Below are 21,523 nucleotides of genomic sequence, written 5' to 3' on the forward strand. Positions count from 1 at the left end.
TGTTTATCAGAGAATCCCGTTCTATTTCAAATCGGTCAACACGCCACAGTATGGGTCAACATGCCACAGTATGGACCCACAGTATGGGTCAACACGCCACAGTATGCGTCATCCTCTCCAAGAGGGTGAGCTGTTAGGAGACAGAATAGCAAATTATCCACTCCCTGCTACGTGCGTGCAATCTGCCTCAGTTTACATATACAGGTCAGGGTTCATACACACAGAATAGCAAATGATCCACTCCCTGCTACGTGCGTGCAATCTGCCTCAGTTTACATATACAGGTCAGGGTTCATACACATTTTCACCAGAGATTTTCCATGACTTTTCGACAAACATCACAATAATGGCCCCAGCCATGGCACAACTGGCTGGGGCACCTGCACCGTATGCCAGCGACCCGGGTTCGATTCCCGCCCCGTGGTCCTTTCCGGATCCCACTCCGACTCTATCTCCCACTCACTTCCTGTCACTCTCCACTGTCCTGTTGCATTAAAGGCATAAAAGCCCAAAAATATATACTTAAAAAAAAAAATCACAATAACTAGCCTACGAAAATAGAAATCCATTCTTTTCGAAACAGTCCTTGGGAAATTTGAATTCAAATTAAGCTTTATCTATGTATTTGTAATACATACAAAATGTCAACACCAACACAAGCAGGCACATTAGGATATATTACATTAAGCAAAGTTGTGCATTTAACTTTATGTGATCGCCTACTGTAGACAAATACCCTCCACACATTGAAATCCTAATTAATGTAATAGCCTGATTAATTACTAATCTCAATCTCAAGACTGAACTGCTGGTCCTCCCAGCTAAACCTACTATACACCATGACATCAACATCAAATTTGACTCCCTGTCTGTTTCACCTACCAGGACTGCAAGAAATCTAGGAGTTGTTCTCGACAACCAACTAACCTCCTCAGATCATGTTGCCTCAGTCGCCTGGTCATGCCATTTCGCACTCTACAACATACGGAAAATCAGGACTTACTTGACTCAAGATGCTACCCAATTTCTGGTTCAGGCAATAGTCATCTCACGGCTCGACTACTGCAACGCCCTTCTGACTAGTGTTAATTTCGTCAGACGAGACGAGAGGAAATATGTTCGTCAACGACCTTTTTTTTCATGACTAAGACGAGACGATGACGAGACGACAGTAATGTCCTGAAACACTGACTAAGACTATCTTAAGATGCATTATTGTTGACGAAAAAAGACGAGACTAAAATGTTTTGCATGAAATAAAAACTAAGATAAAATCTCTCTTTATTTTCGTCTACAAAATGAGAAGACAGAATATCTAGCTGTTACGTTTTCAAAATACTCCGAATTAGTTCATACGCAACAGCTTTCATGTATGCTAGTCTACGTGCTGTTGCTGCAACCCTGTGGCTGCAACACGAAACTACATGGAACAAGATCACAGGAGTTTTCAAGCTAACTACCTAAGCTTTATGCCACAATGCTACATACCCAGAAGTTGAAGCTTCTCTCATACATATTAACATCCCCCAGAATGTCCATACGAAAATGTTCATCATGTAATGTCAACTATTTAACTAGTTAGACTGATGATGCAAAGTTTGCTAGCAAGTAAGCTAATATGGAAAGTTCGCTAGCAAGTTAGCTATGGCTAAGATGGAGAGACTGTTTGGGGAATGTGTTGTGTTTGGGCGCATATCGCCATCTAGAGAGGCGGAGTAAAACATTAATACTTTGGCCTACAACAGTGTTTCTCAAACTTTTTCAGTTTCAGGACCACTTAACTAACCCTAGCTAAAAAAAAAAAAGATTAGACCTACTTCAACAGTAGCCTATAATTAGTCTACACAATAGGCCTACTCACTGAACCACCTTGCTTATTGTCTTTGCACTTTGCTTATTGTGTCAGAGGATTCATACTGTATGATTTAAACTGGCATATCTCATAGACAGTGTTGCAGAACTGTTTGGATTTACATACAAGTTGGTTCATTATTGGTAACAACTCATCTGTATTATATTTTACCACGTCTGCTCACGGACCACTTGGGATAGCTTGCGGACCACTAGTGATCTCCGGACCACACTTTGAGAAACACTGGTCTACGAATATGACAGTGGTCCAGTCAAATCTTTTACTGTCTATGGTCAAATCCCAGCCGAGCTATAACTGTAGCTCGACTTACCTGTGCATGTAAACATACTGACTGACAAAAAATCAGAATGAGTAATTATAACAGACGAGTAGCCCTGTGGACACACAATATTGTTGGAAAATTGAGATGTGTGAAACACTATTTGACTCAAATGGTAATCAGAAATAATTTGTTATAAAAAAAAGACTAAAATGTGTTGACTAAAACTGACTAAGACTAAGATACCTTTAGTTTTCTTTTGACTAAAAATAGACTAAAATGACGAGACTTTTAGTCGACTAAAACTTGACTAACAAAAATGATATTTGAATGACTAAATATGACAAAGACTAATAAGGACATTTCGTCACAAGACTAACACTAAGACTAAATTAAAAATAGGTGACAAAATGAACACTACTTCTGACAGGTCTCCCAGCCTGCGCAGTGAAACCTTTTCAGATGATCCAGAACACCGCGGCGCACCTGGTCTACAACCAACCCAAAAAGGGACATGTTACCCCGCTGCTCATTCAGCTACACTGGCTTACACTGGCTACCAATGGCGGCCCGCATCAAATTCAAGGCTCTAACGCTTGCCTATAAAGTAGTCTCCGGTTCTGCTCCCGCCTACTTGAATGCCCTCATACAGACGCTACATCTAGACCGCTGCGCTCCTCAGACGAAGGACGTCTAGGTCTACCACCGGTACGCTCAGGCCAATCCAAACCTTTCTCCTCTGTTGTTCCTCGTTCCACACTGCCAGTTCCTACAAGGGCAGGGACATCCCTCTCCATTTTCAAAAAACTCCTGAAGACCCAGCTCTTTAGAGAACATCTCCTCTCATAGCACCACTTACAACAAGTCTTGCTGATCCTAGCACTTACCAGCCGTCTGACACGTAACTTAAAAACAGCACTCACTGATACACTTATTCGTACTGTACTCTACCGTTTTTAATTACCAAAGCGATTAAGAACATGGTAAACAGTTTAAGTTTTAAAGCAATTCTCAACAATTTTAGGACAAATAAAAATGCGTCAGCCAAATGTAATGTAATGTAAACTAATCAGCTCTTCTTCAACTCTGTCGGTTCATCATGACCACGTAATTGCGTGTTTAATTCACGTAGCTTTGTAGCGCCGCCCACACTGGCTAGTAAGATGCAATGCTGAAGTAACAGGGCTGTAGCCTCCCAATTTGTTGGCACACTCGCTATTGACATGCTGACGGCAACACATCCACGTTTCTGAATCGTCACAAAATTGACTTGGCAACAGTGAAAGAGATAATCTCAATGCAAACAACGTGGAATAAGCTACAACGTCGGTGTGCATGACATCGACTGAAATATTTTCGGTCCTTGCATGACTAAACAACGGATTAAAAGGCTAATGCACCAAACGTAAGCTGACAATTATAAAAAAAACAAAAAACTGTTGTAATCCAAGTAAAGCTAGACGTGATTAAATTAATAGCCTATTTTCCTGCCATAGCACATATTGTAGGCCTACAACGTCGAATTTAAAAATGGAACCGAAGATAATTAGGCTTTCCGCCCTCTCCCTTCCACTGTTTGTGTGTTCGACGGCAAGGGATAAAGCAAGTCGAATGAGTAGAGGGAGGGCAGAGTAACATGCATGCACTCCCGCACGTTCTCGTTTTGCCTCTTGAAGACGGTAGCTGAAGCGAGACGTAAGTGTTTTCATCTATATTGGAGATTGTTGCTTAAGTAGGGCCTCTACTCTCGAGAGGGACTAAGTCGCTGCTTAAAACGTATTCCTGTTGTCATTAGCGATTAACAGCTTGCAACCGCAAACACCAAATGTCTTTGCTTTACTTGTTGTTAAAAAGTCGCCGTAGTGTAGCAGATTTGCGCTGGTGTCACGCCATCGACCCGGGTTCGTGTCCCATGTAGTACACGTTTTTTTTAGTTGCAGTATTACTGCTGTGGTTGCAATAGTGATTTTTCGTGTTTACATAATTATTTGAGTGTTCTCTCAGAGCCTCTTTGTCAACAAAGCTACCTGAATACTATCTTTATTGATACATTGTTCTAAGCATCATTATTTGAGTAATCATATACCTCTGGGAGCCTCTTTGTCTGTGGCTACCTGAAAAAAGCTACCTTAATAATATCTTTGTTGATACATTGTTTTATACGTAATTATTGGGTACTTATATGCCTCTGGGAGCCTCTTTGTCTGAGGACAAAAGCTACCTAAGTTTAACCCTCCCCAATACACACGCAAGCTCTGAGCTGGTGACATGTTGGAGGAAGAGGGCACCCTCCCCAGGGGTAGATGGTCTGAAGGAATCTACCTTGAGGGGATATGTGGCAGCTATATCAGATGCTTTGAATGAGTTGCTTTGAATGAGTTGTCTGTGGGCTTGCAGCCTCTTGTTAGCCAGTTCCTCAGAGGAGTGTGGGGAGTGAGGAATGTTCCCTTCCTGGGATCTACAGGTAGTGTTGGAAACAGTGTCTCAGGCTCCCTTTGAAACATTGTCTCAGGTGGATTTGGAGTTCCTTACACTTAAAGGATAATTCCAGTATTTAGCACTTTGAGTCCCTTTTCTGGTTTGTTTTGGATGAACTAGAGTGGTGGACACCGACATTTTGACGATGGGTCCTGTCTCGACTTTCTGACTCGTTTTGAAGCCTTTGACTGTTTCAGAGTGGCTGGCTATGGGCACGCACAAACATGTCCTTAAAACAAACCTTAACGTTCGTTTTTTAAAACTGGCCAACTCACGGAGTGGTTAGTGATGTTCGTTGATGCTCCAAAACAAGTAGTGTAGAGAAATACAGTTTCTGCTGTGTTTTATTTGCCATTTTGTAAAATCCCATTGATTTCTGTTGGAAAACTCATTGCTCCTTAATATTTCTGCGTTATCGGAAACGGAAAGGGGGTCTGTTTACATTTGGTTGTAGTCTTTCCCCCATGAGACCTTCTTTTACGGTCTATGCTTCAGACGCGCAAGTTTATACGTGGTTGTGAGGTATCTGAAAAAATAGTTCCACAATAGCATGGAATGAAATCATACATTTCGCCGATATATTTGATTTTAATAATCAACAAACACGACTAACCACTTGTGAGTTGCAGTTTTGAAAACGAACGTTAAGGGTTGTTGTAAGGAGTTACTCATGAATATCAATATCATAAAGGTCATCTCATACGTGGCAGGACACATAACTGAAACATCAGGACATAAGTTACTTATGAATATAAATATCATAAGTTCTGAGTCCAAAACTAATCACAATGTAGGCTAATGCATCTGCTGTTTAAGTTATTTAACTTCACTTGATTTCCATATCATAGCCTATTAGTGATCTGCGGTTGTGGAAATAATGGATAAGGCTAATAAATAATCAGTAATCAATAATCTTAATTACAATTTTGATCAAAACACAAAATAATCTTGATTATGATGTTTTCCATTATGCAATAACTAGAATTAAACTATACTAAAATGTATCATAAATTCACGGAGTGAGCTCTGTGTGTGTGTGTGTGTGTGTGTGTGTGTGTGCAATCTCTTACGGCTCTTGGATTGTTCTGCATCTGTGTTGTTCTCTCTGTTCCTTCCTCGTTGTTCCTGTGTTCTACAGCAGTCCACCAGCACCACTGATACCCTCTTCAACTGGACCAGAGACTCGGGGTCTGTAGGGGACAGGTCCATTTCTGTAGGGACATGACAGAGACACATAAGAATAGAACATCATGGAACAATTCATGTATTCTAGAATAGTGGTGGTAGTGGAAGGGTTAAGGGGCTGGGCTAGCATGCAGTAGCCTGAGAAGTTGTGGGTTCAATTCCCAGCCCCCACCATGGTGCCTTTGAGCAAGGTACTTAACCCCAAGTTGCTCTGGGATCAGCATAGTCCTTTGTAATGTAATTGACATGTGTAAGGCACTTAACCCCAAGTTGCTCTGGGATCAGTATAGTCCTTTGTAATGTAATTGACATGCAGATAGATAGATAGATACTTTATTGATCCCCAAGGGGAAACTCAAGGTCTCAGTAGCATACAGACATAACACACAACATGCACTTACAGCAGAAATGGTAAATATAAGTATAAACATAACAAAACTCCACTGTACAATAGAGACAGTAGAAGATAAGAAAAACTAACTAATAGTGGATAAACTAACTAGATAAAGAAAAACTAACTAAGGCACTTAACCCCAAGTTGCGTAAGGCACTTTGGAAGAAAAGAGTCTGCTAGAGCAGTGTTTCTCAAAGTGTGGTCCGGGGACTACTGACCTAAAAACACACCTTTGCCATATGACTATAGTTATTACATGACATTACATTTGGCTGATGCATTTTTAACCAAAGCGACTAACAACATGGTTAACAGTTTAAGCTTTTTAAAGCAATTCTCTCAACAATTATAGGACAATTTAAAAAAGCTCTAGTACAGGGGTTCCCAAACTGTGAGGCGCGCCTCCCCTGGGGGGCGCCAAATCATTTGAGGGGAGGTGCGGAAGGTTGATTCAAAAAAGAAGGAAAAACGTTTATTTCATGTTAGAACTATCTATGTTTTTTTTTCAATGATTATGTAATTGTCAACATTATAAAATCGAAATAAATCATAGAAGAGATGTATACTAAATCTTTGGGATAGTGGAAAGTATTATTGATCCCTATCCTGAGTGAGAATGTATTGTGCCAAACTTCATATCGTAATTTAGCAACAGTGCCGCCAGCCGAGCTAGCTGCAAGTTACCAGTGAACGGCAACTTGCAGCTTGGAGCTTGGATTTGTAGGCTACACGCAGCCTTACAACACTGTTTACAGCTCTTCGAGTCACGGTAACATGTATTTTTTGGTACATAGCTAATTTAGATAAACTTATGGTGTGGGTGCTTGCGTTTCTTTAGGAATCCGCCACCTTGGTTTGTATAGAAATGAATATTAAGTGACAGATACACGTAAGAGGTTGGACATACGTGACGGTAATATGTGAGGTTCCGATAGCTAACTTAAAATGGACAGATGTGTCACATTTTATCGCTGCACGGCCCGAGCCTGATATGGGCAACAAAGCCAAACGTCGAAAATATGATGAAAATTCATTGCATTGCATAGCATAAGCGCGAAGGTGTCACTGTTTTCAGAGGGGAGGCCCACATTGATGGAGTTTGGGAACCCATGCTCTAGTACAATAAGTGCATCAGTGAGTGCTGTTTTTTAAACAATCAAGAGTGAGTTAGTCAGGTGGTAAGTGCTAGGATTAGCAAGACTAGTTATCACTACTAACTAGTTACTAACCCCTAATCCTAAAGAAGTGAGAGAGCAGTTATGTTAAGATGGAATTAATAACTATAGAGATATGCCAATTAAATATAATTTGTGTTACAAACTGGTACAGTACATTAATGAAGTCAAATAGCACCATAGACTCAAAGTGTGGTCCGGGGACTACTGGTGGTCCGCAAGCTATCCCAAGTGGTCTGCGAGCAGACGTGGTAAAAAAATAATATATATGAGTTGTTTGCAATATTGAACCAACTTGTATGTAAATCCAAACAGTTCTGCAACACTGCCTCCGTGGTCCGTGAGGTTTAAGTGGTACTTGGTCTGAAAAAGTTTGAGAAACACTGTGCTAGAGGGCTAGATGTAAATGATGATTCATAACATATGGTTAGCAGGAAGTGAAATATTTCAGACCTTAGTTGCTTTAATCTTGATGTTAATTCTGAATAACGGGAGACCTATGAAGTAGATCTGGTACAAAAAAAGTTTCACCTTTCCATATCAATGCTCATGAATAGTAACTATAACAGGGGTAAGGCAAACTTTTTGGTTTAACAGACACTGAGATAAAAATGAACCTTTGGGTTGTCTGAACCTGTGGTAACTAAACCCGAGCTGTCGGTTTCAAAACACCGGTTACCAGTTAGTTCAATCAACCCTGTGTTAGTTAACCTAGAGTTGTGCACGTTCACGGCACGTTCACATCATCTATTGAGAGTCGAAACCATGAGTGAAACCGGCAAAACAAAGAGCACCGTATTTTTCAGAAGCGGAGTAGCAAGTTCTCCTCGAGGCTTGTGAGGAGAGAACTGTAATAACAAAAAAGAGCAAGGCTACTTGAGCATCTGCCAAGGAACAATACCTTGCTTTGCAGAGAATGACCTAATTGACCGTGTGTAAATGCGTAAGTTTAGGTTTGCCTATTAATGTCAAAAGCACAATTAAATAATTCAGTGGACATTACGTATTGTATTGACTGCTTTAAATGATGCTTTCTTTAACTAGCCTACCTTGTCACAGATTGAGTGGGCCATAGACTCCTTGAGAATCCCAAATGTAATTTTCTATTTTAACACGGGTTCTACAGCTGTGGGCCAAGTTAAACCTTTGCGCTCCAGCATCGGAAGGGTGATGAATGTCGGAAGGCATGGGTAGCCTATCCTTTATCCCCCAGCAGCATACCCATCAAGTTCTCCTGTAATTGCACATACAGTATGACATTAAGTTACAGCCTACACATTAATTAGTCTGTAGTGGATCTGATAATATTCTAGTAAAGTGTAGGCCTGCCCTAACGCACCCTGTTGAAATGTGTCGCTCAAATTAGATTCCCGGTTCATCCTGGAATCGTGTAGGCCTACTGGGCCCTGCCATTTCGCCTCCATTTGTGACAAGATGTGAAGCATCACATATCATCTGGTAATTATTAAAATAAAAATGTGTTTTTAAACACCAACACCATTAAGAGAGCATCCAAAAATAGTGGCCTATGACCTATCCATTCGACCTTAAGGACATTCTGAAAAAGCCAAAGCCCGTTAATTGAAAGCTCACCATCTAAGACAGCCTATTGTCGGTGCACATTTGGAAAACTTAATAAGTGATGCTGACCTGCCAGTTGGTGAAACTACAATCTAATGATCCTTGTGGGTTTGTGTCCAGGAAAACGAATGAAGTTGCGCAAGAACTGCTTTAGCGCAAGGCAAACTTTACGCACTGACCGACAGCTTGCCGATATGCTCTGCGTCTCCAACACTACAAAAAATCCCAGTCGGAGAGCGATCGCCGATGAACATAATTTGGTTATGTACAATCTATATACAATCTAATTTGCAAGAGAGTAGCCTATTAAAAAGCTATTTTATCCCAAATGCCATTAGCATTCTTAACCAAACTTAGCGACAACACACATACCCGGCTGAGCTGTTGTAGGCCTAGTCTATATTTAAACTTATTTATGCCTATTCATTTAATCCCTTTTTTGTACTGTAGCCTACTTGCTTTAATTATATCTTCAATGTGTCTGAGATGTTGTTTGTCCATCTGTCTGAGCTAATGACAAATATCCACTATGATGTAGGATAGCCTACATTAAAGATTTATTTTATTCTATTCCACCATGCGTAATGTGCGAAAGCTGACCCTTGTTGTGCCGGATGACTCAGGGTACAGTGGAAGACCGCTAGTCAGCTAGCCAGGGTGGTAAGGGTGTTCTATATGTATCCAGGGTGGTAAGGGTGTTCTATATGTATCCAAGGTGGTAAGGGTGTTCTATATGTATCCAGGGTGGTAAGGGTGTTCTATATGTATCCAGGTTGGTAAGGGTGTTTTATATGTAGCTCCACTGCAGATGGAGCTCGACACCACTCCACTGCCACCATCATCATCGGCAAGCTTCAGCGGAATGCCAATAGAGCAGTGCCAGGCGTGCGGGATGGCTTACCCTCTTGTCATTCTGACATCCCACATCAAATCCTGTAGCTGAAGCTGAACAAGTAATTGACCTCTTGCATGGACAGCTGAATATGGATTTGGACAAATTGTTGACAAATTTCTTTGGTACAGCATTTTATACATTAGTTATACTGCATCAGTAAAATATATTGTGACGCTTCTTTTGACTGTTGGGTTAATACTTTTATTAGCCCTCCTGCTCAATATGCCAAGAAGTGATGCCAATCGGTGACTTGGAGGCCCATGCGAGTTTGTGTGGTGAAAGGTTGGGGAAACTAGCAGTTTGTTTATGTGTTTTTATTAAGCCTTACTCACACCTTTTAATATTTTTATTTTTACAAATTGCATAAACATAATTTGCATTACATAAAATGTGTTATATAACTTGCAGACTGTCTTTTTCCGATACTGCCCTTTAGTCCTAGGATTCAAAATGTGTTTAAAGCCATTATTTTGCGCTAAAGTAGCTGCTCTGTTTGCTGCAAAATATGTGTCGAGTGATGATCTTTTTCCATGTCATCTAGACTGGTTAACCATCAATGAACCCTCAGAGGCTATAACCGGAAGTGCAGAGAGCTTTCTCCGCGGCAATGCGATGAAGTCCTCTTTGCTCCTTTCGATGGACATAAGGCAAAGCCATATTGAGCAGGACATGGCCATCATCTCCTTTTACAAGTGGCCTTGTGGAATGGAGGTAACTGGCATTCTAAGGAACAATGGTGCATTCCTGGTCCAGGAAAGAGTATTTTCTTCACACTGACCCTAACATTTCTTGTTTTATAGGAGATGCTGCTATTGGAGTACTCTTACTTCCAGTTGTAAGAAGTTGTAAAACGAAAGAAACATGGCGGCGACGTGAGTGATTGGTGCAGACTGGTCTGCTAATTATGGAATTAATTGCCTTCAACTAAGTTTGCGATAAGTACTATATTGAATTGAAAGCCTAAAAACAAAGTTTTCGCCGATTATTGATTTGAGCAAGCTCTACAATGGATCAGTCAGCTTTGTTTTGTGCAAACTCTACAATGGAGCAGTCCGCGACAAACAAATTCCTCTTGGACGCACTGCAACAATTGAAGTCCGAAATGGTCTCCCACTTTGATGCAAAGATGGACAATCTACAGATGAACTTAGACACAATAAAGCTTTCCCTATCAAACCTGGGAGAACATATATCGGAGCTTGAACAAAGAGTCGGTGGCAACAAGGATAATTTATCTGATCATGGAAAGCGTATCAAAGCACTTGAGATTGAAAACGCTTACCTGAAGGACAAGGTGGATGATGCCGAGAATCGTAACAGGGTCTATAACCTGCGCTTTATTCATGTTCCCGAGAAATCGGAGGGCAATGACACATGTGGATTTATCTCCAGTCTGATCCAGCAGCTATTTGGGAAAGAAAGCTTCACTACTCCCCCAGCTATAGAGAGGGCCCACCGCTCTCCAATGCATCGGACGAAGGACATCGCTAGGCCAAGGGTGATTGTGGTGAAGTGTCTCAGTCTCCTTGATAGGCATAAAATCCTCCGACTTGCCCGGGAGAAAAAACAACTTGAGTATAACGGCGATCGTATCCATATCTTTCCTGACTTCAGTGCTGCTTTGCTGAGCAAGCGACGTCAATTCGATGACATCAAGAAACAACTCCAACAACGCAATTTGGAATACTCTCTGATTTACCCGGCCACTCTCAGGATTATCTTCAATGGGAAACCTCTTCTGTTCAAAACACCAGCAGAAGCAAATTGTTTTCTACAGGGCGATGTAAACGCTGACTGACTTTACTTTTTTGACTTTACTTTATTTGAGTTAGCCTATATGTTCGAGGCAACTAGCTTGCTGCAAAATGGTGGAATTTATAATTGCCTATGGATCTCTTTTTTTTTCCCCTTTTGAAGGCTTTGGATTGATTTGAATTGAATAGATGAAAACTCTCCCCTTGCTTTAAGCAAATTGTGTTCTATAAGCCCTTGCTGATAAAAAGTTGAAGCATATCTCCATGGTGCAATTCATTTATTTATTTATTTCTATACTGTTACTAGAAGGGCTCTTTTTTGCATTGTTCATATTGGGAGTTTAAAAAGTAAATGATGTAAATACAACATTCAGTATATATTGGCAGATAGTCTGTTTCCCTTTTTTATTTCCTATTTTCAATGTCCTGGCCCAGCCAGTCTGTGCTTGTTGTGTGTGCCTAGAGAAACGAGTGTGGGTGTGGATGTGTGTGTGTCTGTGTGTTGCTCTTCCATCCCATCTCATGTCCCTCTCTCTTATCCACTTCTGAATGACCATGGGTAAAGGCTTATTTGTTATTCACTTAAATATTAGGAGTCTACCTCATAAAATTGATCTTCTTAGAGCATGGCTCTCTTATAACAAACCTGCCGTTATTACTCTATCTGAAACTTGGTTAAATAGTAATGTATGTGATGCTGAAATAAATCTTGATGGCTATAATTTATATAGAGCAGATAGAGGCAGTCGTGGTGGAGGAGTTGCTACTTATGTATCCTCAAGTCTATCTTCCGAGCTTATTATTTCAAGAGAAAGACCCATGCATTTTGAATGCATTTTTGTTAGAATATGTTTTCATCAAAACAAACGGTTGATTATAGGAAACATTCCAAACTCTCCATCCGAAACAACAAATAATATTCTTAGTACTATTAATTCCTTAAATTGTTCTGACGAAATTATAGTATTGGGAAATTTCAACCGAAATTGGCTTGATAGATCCTCTTTGAAAGAGAGGAATCAGTTTGAAAGCCTAAATCTTACTCAATTAAAACGGGAGCCCACTAGAGTGGAGGGGAACTCTAGGTCTCTCTTAGATTGGATCCTGGTCACGCATCCCAACAGAATTGCTGATTCAGGTGTTCTATCCGATTGCTTCAGTGACCACTCAGTTATCTTCTGTGTCTGGAAAATAAAGCTACCTCGTCTGCCACCTAAAATAATCAAGGTAAGACAATTCAAAAAATGAATAATGATGCATTTATTCAAGATTTGTTATGTATTAATTGGAACAGGTTGTAATTAATTCCTTATGTTGATGATGCCTGGAATTTCTTTTATACTGAGGTACTAAAGGTTATAGATAAGCATGCACCATGGGCATCAGTCAAAGTGAAGGGTAGGCATTTACCATGGATTGCTGGTGACTTAATTAATCTCTTTAAGCAAAGGGACAAAGCCTGGAAAAGATACCACTTAACAAAAGGTCTGGCAGATTGGATTGAATATAAGCGATTAAGAAATGAGTGTACTGTTAAAACAAGAAAGGCCAAATCTGACTATTATAAAAATTCACTGTCAAATGATTTTACAAATCCAAAACATTTTTGGAAAAAACTTAATTGCCTGCTGAATAAACCTAATAAGAATTCCCTTACAAAACTAAGAATAAATAATAATATTATAAATCATCCCACCTCTGTAGCTGACGCCTTTAATCAGCATTTTTCTTTAGTTTGTAAATTATGCCCACCTGATTTCTGTTACTCCAACCCCGTAAATAGTAATGTAGCAAACAGTTCTTTCTCATTTACCACAATACTTCCCATTGAGGTACAGCAGGCAATATCCGAAATTAAATCTGGAAGTGGTGCTGGTATAGATGGTCTGGAGATAAAGTTTATCAAGATTGCTTCCCATGTTCTAGCATATCCATTATGTGATCTATTTAATTTATCCATATCTACTTGCAAAGTTCCAGTCATGTGGAAGTGTGCTAGAGTAACACCTTTGTACAAAAGTGGTGATCCACTTGATCCTAATAATTACAGACCAATCTCAATTATTAGTAATGTAGTAAAAGTATTTGAAAAAATTCTATTCAAGAGACTGTTTAAATATATTAATGAGTTTTCTATTCTTTCTCCAAACCAATCAGGTTTTAGGCCCAATTATTCCACCACTACTGCTCTCACTAAATTTGTTAATGATGTTACATCTTCTTTGGACAATAATATGTCCACTGGAGCAATATTTATAGATCTTACCAAAGCGTTTGATCTGGTTGATCACTATATTCTCCTTGATAAATTACATAACATTGGTCTTTATGAACAGTCTCTTTTATGGTTTAATTCATATCTTCACTACAGACGTCAGTGTGTACTTTTCAATGGTGCTCTCTCCCAGTTCACGATAATGGAAAAGGGTGTTCCACAAGGTTCTTGTTTAGGCCCTCTTTTGTTTTCTATTTTCATTAATGACCTCCCACAAATGTGTTTGGACAGTCAAACTCTCCTGTATGCTGATGATACAGTTATTTATTCTTCAAAACATGAAATTAATTTGATTCAATTCTCACTGCAACTTGATTTTAATACTATTCAAAAGTGGTTTTCAGATAATGGACTCATACTGAATAAAAGAAAATCATACAGCATGTTATTTGCCACTAGGTCTGCCCGACATATCCAAGGTAATAGCATAACAATTAAATTCTCAGATGGTGCATTTATGGAGAATGTTGAGGAATTTAAATATTTGGGCCTCTGGCTCGACTCCAGTCTTTCCTTCAGGCCTCATATTGACTCTATAGTGAAAAAAGTAAACTATAACTTAAGATCGTTATACCGTTCAATTAATTGCTTCTCACAACAGATTAGATTAAGAATTGTAACTCAGCTTTTATTTCCTATTATTGATTATGCTGATATTGTTTATATGAGTACAACAGAATCACACCTTAAATCCCTAAATGTTGTCTATAACAGTCTCTGCCGATTTGTGTTGAGATGTCCGTTCCTAACCCATCATTGTCATATGTATCAGCAATTGAACCTCTTATCCCCAAAGGCCAGACGACAGCTACACTGGTTTCAGTTTGTTTATAAATGTATCTTTTTTAATTATCCTTTTTATTTGAAGCAACACTTAGTCATATATAGGTCAACTTATGGCCTTAGACACCTTAATCATCTCTTTTTTTCTGTCCCAAATATTTCTAAAGAAATCGGAAGACGTGCATTCAAATTCAAAGCCCCCTCTGACTGGAACAGCTTGCCTTGTTCATTAAGGTCTATCTCTTCCTTTCCACTTTTTAAGGCATCCCTCTTATCTTACTTGCAATCCGGTGACCAATGTAAATGTTTCCCTGGTGTATGACTTTTTTTCATTAATGCACCTTCTCTCTCATTAATGCCCTTATTAGGAGATTATGGTATGTATGTGTGCACTAGTGTATATGTGCCTTTATGTGTATATGTGTATGTGTACAGTATGTATGTATGTATGTATATGTATGTACGTGTGTATGCATGTATGTATGTGTGTATGTATGCATGGATGCATGTTTGCGTGCATATGTGTGTGTGTGTATATGTATTTTTGTATATGTAAGCTATATATTTGTTTGTCTTGGTGGCTTTTCTAAATATGGTTCTCTCCTGTAATATTTTCATATCTTACCATACTGATCATGTGAATATGCTTTGGACAGTGGTGGGACAGGCTGGGGTGGTTGGTTGTGAGGAAGAGCTTTAGTATGTGTGAGTGTGTAAGTGTTTTGTGTTACTCTGAGGACCCCCTCGAAAATGAGATGTCCATCTCAAGGGGTTATCCTCTAATAAATGAATTTGAATTTGAGTGGGTGTAACTCGCCATTTTTTCTCCATATGCATGGAAAGTCTGGATTTTCTTTGAGTTTCGGTATGTAATACGTATTTAGTACATGACTGTTTTGTTACGTCAATAGTGTAGTAGCACCCTATACGTATATATGCAAACAGCAAAAACCAATGTAACACCCCTTTTTCAAGGAGAACCTGGTCTTTTGATCCCTTCAGCCTCTCCATTTCTAATGAACAGTGATATGTTCATTGTAGCAGGGAGAATTGTGGGGCATTCTTTTCTTCATGGAGGACCCTATTTGTCTGGACTCGGTGATGCGGTTGTCCATGTGCTGCTTGGTGGGAGCTTAGAAACAGCCACAGTAAACCTGGAAGACTGTCCAGACTTAGACATTCACGAAACTATCATGCTTGTATGTATATATCGAACATATTAATGTCTGTTTGTTGTTATAGGGATTTTGTTTTGATCTGTTGTTGTAGATGTGTTGATGCGTCAATGGCCATAAGGATGACATGATTTGAGAGACACTGTAGCTTTTGTTGGCTAGGGTGACCAGACGTCCTCTTTTGCCCGGACATGTACTCTTTTTGAAACCTACAATTTTTGGATTTTGGGCTGCCCAACGTGAAAACGAAAGGGGCTGATAGATTTTTTGCCGAAATCGCCAATGGTTATTTAATTTGGTGCAATTCCATATCTGACCACAGTTATATTTCAGTTAGCCATAGTTGTTTTATAGAGACAAACATTGTAAAGAAAAATATTGAACTTGGTCATCTGAAGGAAAAAACATGCCGTTTTCATCTCAGGTGCTTGGCCGTGTCAAGAAGCAAATAAAACAATTCAAGCAGGGCCTAAAAGACAGCCCTCTATGGAGGGTTTTAACTCAACGGCCGGACACGGTGCCTTTGCTGTTTCCGAAAGAGGCAGCAGTGAACCGGAGTCTGGGCGAACATAAAAAAAATATTTAGACACACTCGTGCGAGTGACTTCTCACAGCATTTTACACGTATATATCTTCTATAGAAACAGCTGCAAATACATCATAAGGAGGGGCAGAGTATGACACTATATTATGGGGAGATCAGTTATTCAAATCGTATCTAGTCTGTAGTATACTATCCTGAATGTAGTTGTTACAATGTTACGGGCTGCAAGGAGTGAAAGAGAATCATAAAAAAACTACATTGCCCACACACTAACTATTTAAAAACAGCGCGAATTCATTTGTTCTTAAAACATCCTCTGATATCAACAAGTAAGCCTAGTTAACGTTAATGTTAGTATGCTAGTCTAGCTTGGAAAAGTATGACAAAATGCAGAGCATTAGTGCTTTTTTAAAACCAGCCAATGGACAGGAAAAAAACACAAGCAAGGAAGAAAGTGTCAAAAAGAAGGCTAAAACGGATGAAAAAATCTACAAATTCAACCCGGATTGGCTAAAGGATTTTGAGTGGCTAGAGTACCAGGCATCGACAAAGCTAATGTTCTGCAAGTTTTGCAAACAAGCTCTGCTGTTACTCGCAGGTTCCTCACTTTTTATCTCCGGTAATCCGAATCTGAGGAGGGATGCTGGGATGCTGAAACACTCGACATCCACTCGGCACTCTCGCTGCCGGGTTCATCAACAAATCAAAGCCCAGCATCCCACGTACGGTTCAAGCCGCTGTTAGCAGGCAGGTAGCATTAAGTAACCAAGAAGCTATTCGTCAGCTAAAAATTTAATTCAACATCCCCTATCTAATTGCCAAAGAAGAATTACCATTTACCAAATTCGGACCAATGATCGCACTTCACCACAAAAACAGAGTTGACATTAATCCTACATATGATAACGATGTGAGGTGTGCGGAAATGATTGGGCAAATAGCTGAAGACATAAGGGACGCTCTGGCTGACCACTAACCAGATGCAAGCGAGCCGGAGTTACCGGTCAGTCCTGGTTGACGGCGACACTGGAATGGAAAGTAGCTAAAGCCAGCTCCAAAAGTCGCTAAATGTCGCTAGATGACGTCAAACACTAATTTGCATATTAAAGAAGCCCTATGCCACAATTTTAGCAAAAATTACCTTAACTATGCAGGTTGAGAGTCGTTCTGATGATTCTACAACACCTTTTGGGTCGTTTGGTTGGTGCTTCGTCTCCCCCTAGTGCTTCTCCGCGGAAAAACCGAATATGCAACTTTCTGGTCCCAGACCGAAGAAATCCGGATGTTACTCAGCGGAAGGCCTCAAAAATCTAGTCAGATTGTATTTTCTAAGAAGACTACAAAACGGACTCTGACTTGGCTTTGTTGTTGTTGAAATTGTAAGTAGCCTATCCTTAGGTGAACTTCGTTTTTGTAATGTGGTTTGATAGTCTCTTGAACAATGTGTTTGCTCGACCGTTTTATTGTGAGCCCTGTATGTGTTTAGCTTGGTTTCTTGATGGCTAGCTCGCTAGCTAGTGGGGGTTTAGCGTAGCAGTCACTTGCTACCGAAGCTGCAGGGGGAGCTATGTTGTGAAAAATGCAAGCCCAAATCAGGCGAAAAACCCAGAAACAGCTAAGGAATAACCAGACTTGCATAGGGCTTCTTTAATTACGTCAGCACGTCGTGCTGCTTGAAGTCTGATTAACTTCACCATATGGTAGCCTACACGCAATGTACCCTTACGGCAATGGCTATATTTTTGATATATTTAGGCTACATAATAAGCTAGGCTTAAATGTCACTCGGACAGGCCGATAGATTTTTTTTTCTCAGCTGGCAGTCCTACATCAACTTGCATTGACAACATTGAAGCTACATAGCCTAAACAAATGCTAGGTTTATGTAGCCTATGTTCGATTTTTAACTATCTGCTTTGCTTGTGAATGAAGTTGTAGCCTACTTCCTTCAATGTTCAATGTAATTGTTGAACGATGCTGGCAAGCGTGTCCTTGTTTCCCTGTCATCATGTCATTGCTCTTGTCTCGTTGACTCTCTTGTTATACTGTAATTTCACCCGAAGTTGCTGCACCTTCCAGTGAGCGTTGTCTGAGCTGTTAAATCTATAGAACAACTACTTCCTTGTAATAAAATGGGCTGATACTACATAGGCCAGTCATTCCTTTTATAATCATGAGGCCACGCTTTGGGCAAATTTGTGATGTATCGGAACGTCATCTATTACCAACATCTTACGTGTATGTCACTTAATATTCATTTCTATACAAACCAAGACGACGCATTCCTAAAGAAATGCAAACACCCACACCATACGTTTATCTAAATTAGCTATGTACCAAAAATTACATTTTATCGTGACTCGAAGAGCTGTAAACAGTGTTGTAAGGCTGCGTGTACAAATCCGCTTGGAGCTCAGGTGGACTTTTTGAAATGCTGATGAGAATTCTCGGGCTAACCGTTGATGTGCCGTGAGAAAGGTTGTGAATGAGCACCCACCAGCCCAGCACTAAACTCCGAGCGTGGTAAACAAAATCGGATATTTCAGGCAGTAAAAGCCCCGGTAAGAACAAAACTAGATTTTGTTCAAATCTACACACCTATGGCTACTGAAAAATGTAAGGCTCATTTAGCAAATGTTAAGTATTAAAAAACATTGTTGTTTTAGAATTTTCGAACGAAATGGTTGGTAATTAGCACGTTTACGATAATTCACTTATGAAACAGGCATGAGAGGGGAGATTTTCTGACGTTTCAACAACGAAACAGAGTTTGCCATCATTGCGAGAAGTTTTTGCTCACGCTTTGTGCTGCTGCAGTCAGCCTGGTAGGATAACACGGAGAGAAAACAAAAGTCGCCAGACGCGCGAAAAAGTCGCCAGATTGGTTGTCAGTCTAGTACTAGTGAGGCGGCTAAAATCAGACAGTAATCTATAATCTTTGCTAAAATGTGTAACAATATAACACAATATGTACATACACTCAGTGTACGTGATCGGGAGGATTATTTGAAAAAACTAAGGCTACATTATCAGATGGGACCATCCTGACAGACCCAATAGAGTGGTGAAGTCCCGCCCCTTCTACTTCCGGTCCATGGGACCTATCTTTCAAAAAATTATGAACGGGAGTTAATGGAGAGATAACAATTATTTTTTGGTCCAGTTTGAATTGTGCCACAAATTTCACATATGATGTGTGTGAATTTAAAAGATAATTTTTCACGTCAAGAAAGTACTGTTGTTCGATAGACTTCAAAAGTTATGTTGGTTTTGTGCGAATCCACTCAGTGGACTACATCTCTGGTCTCGAACGATGTACGTCACCAACGTAATGAAACGATAAGAGCTGTTATGCTAGTTAACGGTTGCATCTTGCTGCCTGCTATGTCACTTAACAGTATGTAATGTACAGTCTATGGACGAATACAACTTACCTGATGTGTTTAATCCTCTGACTCATGGTATTTTCTTCGGCAAGGAAAGCCCAATTAAGACCTGTTGCTGGTATGCTTGTACAATCTAGTGTGGCTGTGAATGAGCTAACGTCACTAGCGCGACTGATGGGTTTGTAGTCGTTGGAATTACGATCTTTCACAATGTTGTAATTCAATAGTTACGAAACAAACTGCAAATGTCTTTACATGAAAAATTGTCTTTAAAATTGACAAACATCGTATGGGTAATTCAAGGCACAAGTCAACCGGGACCAGAAAATAATTTATTTTTCGCCATAGACTGCCGTTCAAATTTTTTTGAAAGATAGGTCCCATGGAGGCAAACGGAAGGGGCGGGATTTCACCACTCTATACACAAATCCGGCGAAACACGGAAGTAAAGCAGCGCCGCCATTACTGCGTTGCCTTGCTGCTAAGAAAGTAGCGAAGTAATGTGTTGGTCATGTAGGCGGCTGTAGCTGTAGATGCAAAATCTTCTTCTTTTTCTTAATTTTTATTTAGTACGTATGCTGTCCAGTGATGCCGGGAAAAGCGTGTTGTGTGGTCGGCTGTTTTAACAACAGTAGGAATACAGACCTAGAATTAAACCGTTTGTGAAATTCACAAACCTTTGTTGCACATTGAGTGCCCATGTTTACAGGCTTACGGATTACAGAGTTCCTTGTCGAGTGGAGGACCAAGATGTGCGTTAAAAGTGGATGAAATACATATGATTAATAAAATAATCCTGAATACCTGTAAGAACATGTATTTTACTGCTACAAGTGGTCGTGGCTAATAGTTATTTGCAACTTCTGAAACTTGTGAACATATTAGCAACACAGCTACTAATGATAGCATTCGGCTTATTGTTGTCATTAATTAATACACGTCTTAATACATTATGTTGTCAATAAATTACCTTCATTGGTAAGTTTTGGCCACTGCCTGACATTATCTACCCAATGTTCCCTTTCACCTGAGATTTTTTCATGAGCAGGATCTCCTATTTGATATTCTCTGACAGCAGGGCCAGGTTAAGGTCATCTGGGGCCCGGGGCAGAGGCCTCCCCGGGCCCCCCCCCCCCCCCCCCCACACCACCACAATATATATCACTATTATTATTATCAATATACATAAGACAGAGAGAGAGAGAGAGAGAGAGAAATAGAGAGGCAATTAAATTATGACAGATAATGTAAAAATGAAATTTGCATTTATATTGTGGAACTGTTAACCAACATACAATTGTACCAACATACAAAAAACAAGCCTACAAACATGGGGCAATGCACAAAAAAATCAACCATGAAATATTATATTATTACCATTAATGCATTACTTAAACTAAGCCTTGAAAAAAACTGCCAGTGGTACCCAAGTCAGCCTAAAATGTGCAACTCCCGAACTCTGAACTCATGAAACATTGTATCCTAGAGTTTGGCGCGCAGGCACACAGCCACATCATGATACATTGTTAACACACAGCCCTAGCCAGCCACGACGTCAAATACATTGAAACACGCAGTCTAGCGCACACACACAGCCCAGCCACATCAAATAAAAACAAGGGGGGTGTTGGAGCCGATAACGGTAACGTTGTCAGGGACAGGGGTGGACGTGGACTTATCACTATTTTGATCCTCGTTTTGAAAAAAGTGGACAAGGCGCCTTTAGGAATGAATGCGATGGTATGCACACACCCACCTAACTTTCA

At 40.1% G+C, this 21,523-nt stretch overlaps 1 protein-coding gene across 2 annotated transcripts in view; it reads right to left on the bottom strand.

Moving 5' to 3' along the window:
* LOC143121802 (uncharacterized) overlaps nt 1-21,523 on the bottom strand; it is a 149,266-nt gene that overhangs the window by 10,542 nt on the left and 117,201 nt on the right. Inside the window, exon 2 of one of the 2 annotated variants that reach the window (XM_076282423.1) lies at nt 5,681-5,821. The exons of the other annotated variant lie outside the window; for it this stretch is intronic. Within the exon in view, the coding sequence (XP_076138538.1) occupies nt 5,681-5,819 (139 nt within the window). The 5' untranslated portion in view covers nt 5,820-5,821. The remainder of the gene's footprint in view (nt 1-5,680; nt 5,822-21,523) is intronic. 2 annotated transcript variants of the gene reach the window in all.

This window comes from Alosa pseudoharengus, unplaced genomic scaffold, assembly GCF_046254945.1.
Source record: "Alosa pseudoharengus isolate Yale_2024_CS ecotype anadromous, Long Island Sound unplaced genomic scaffold, YU_APseudo_1.1 YU_APseudo_1.1_scf_1, whole genome shotgun sequence".
Classification (NCBI taxonomy): domain Eukaryota; kingdom Metazoa; phylum Chordata; class Actinopteri; order Clupeiformes; family Clupeidae; genus Alosa; species Alosa pseudoharengus.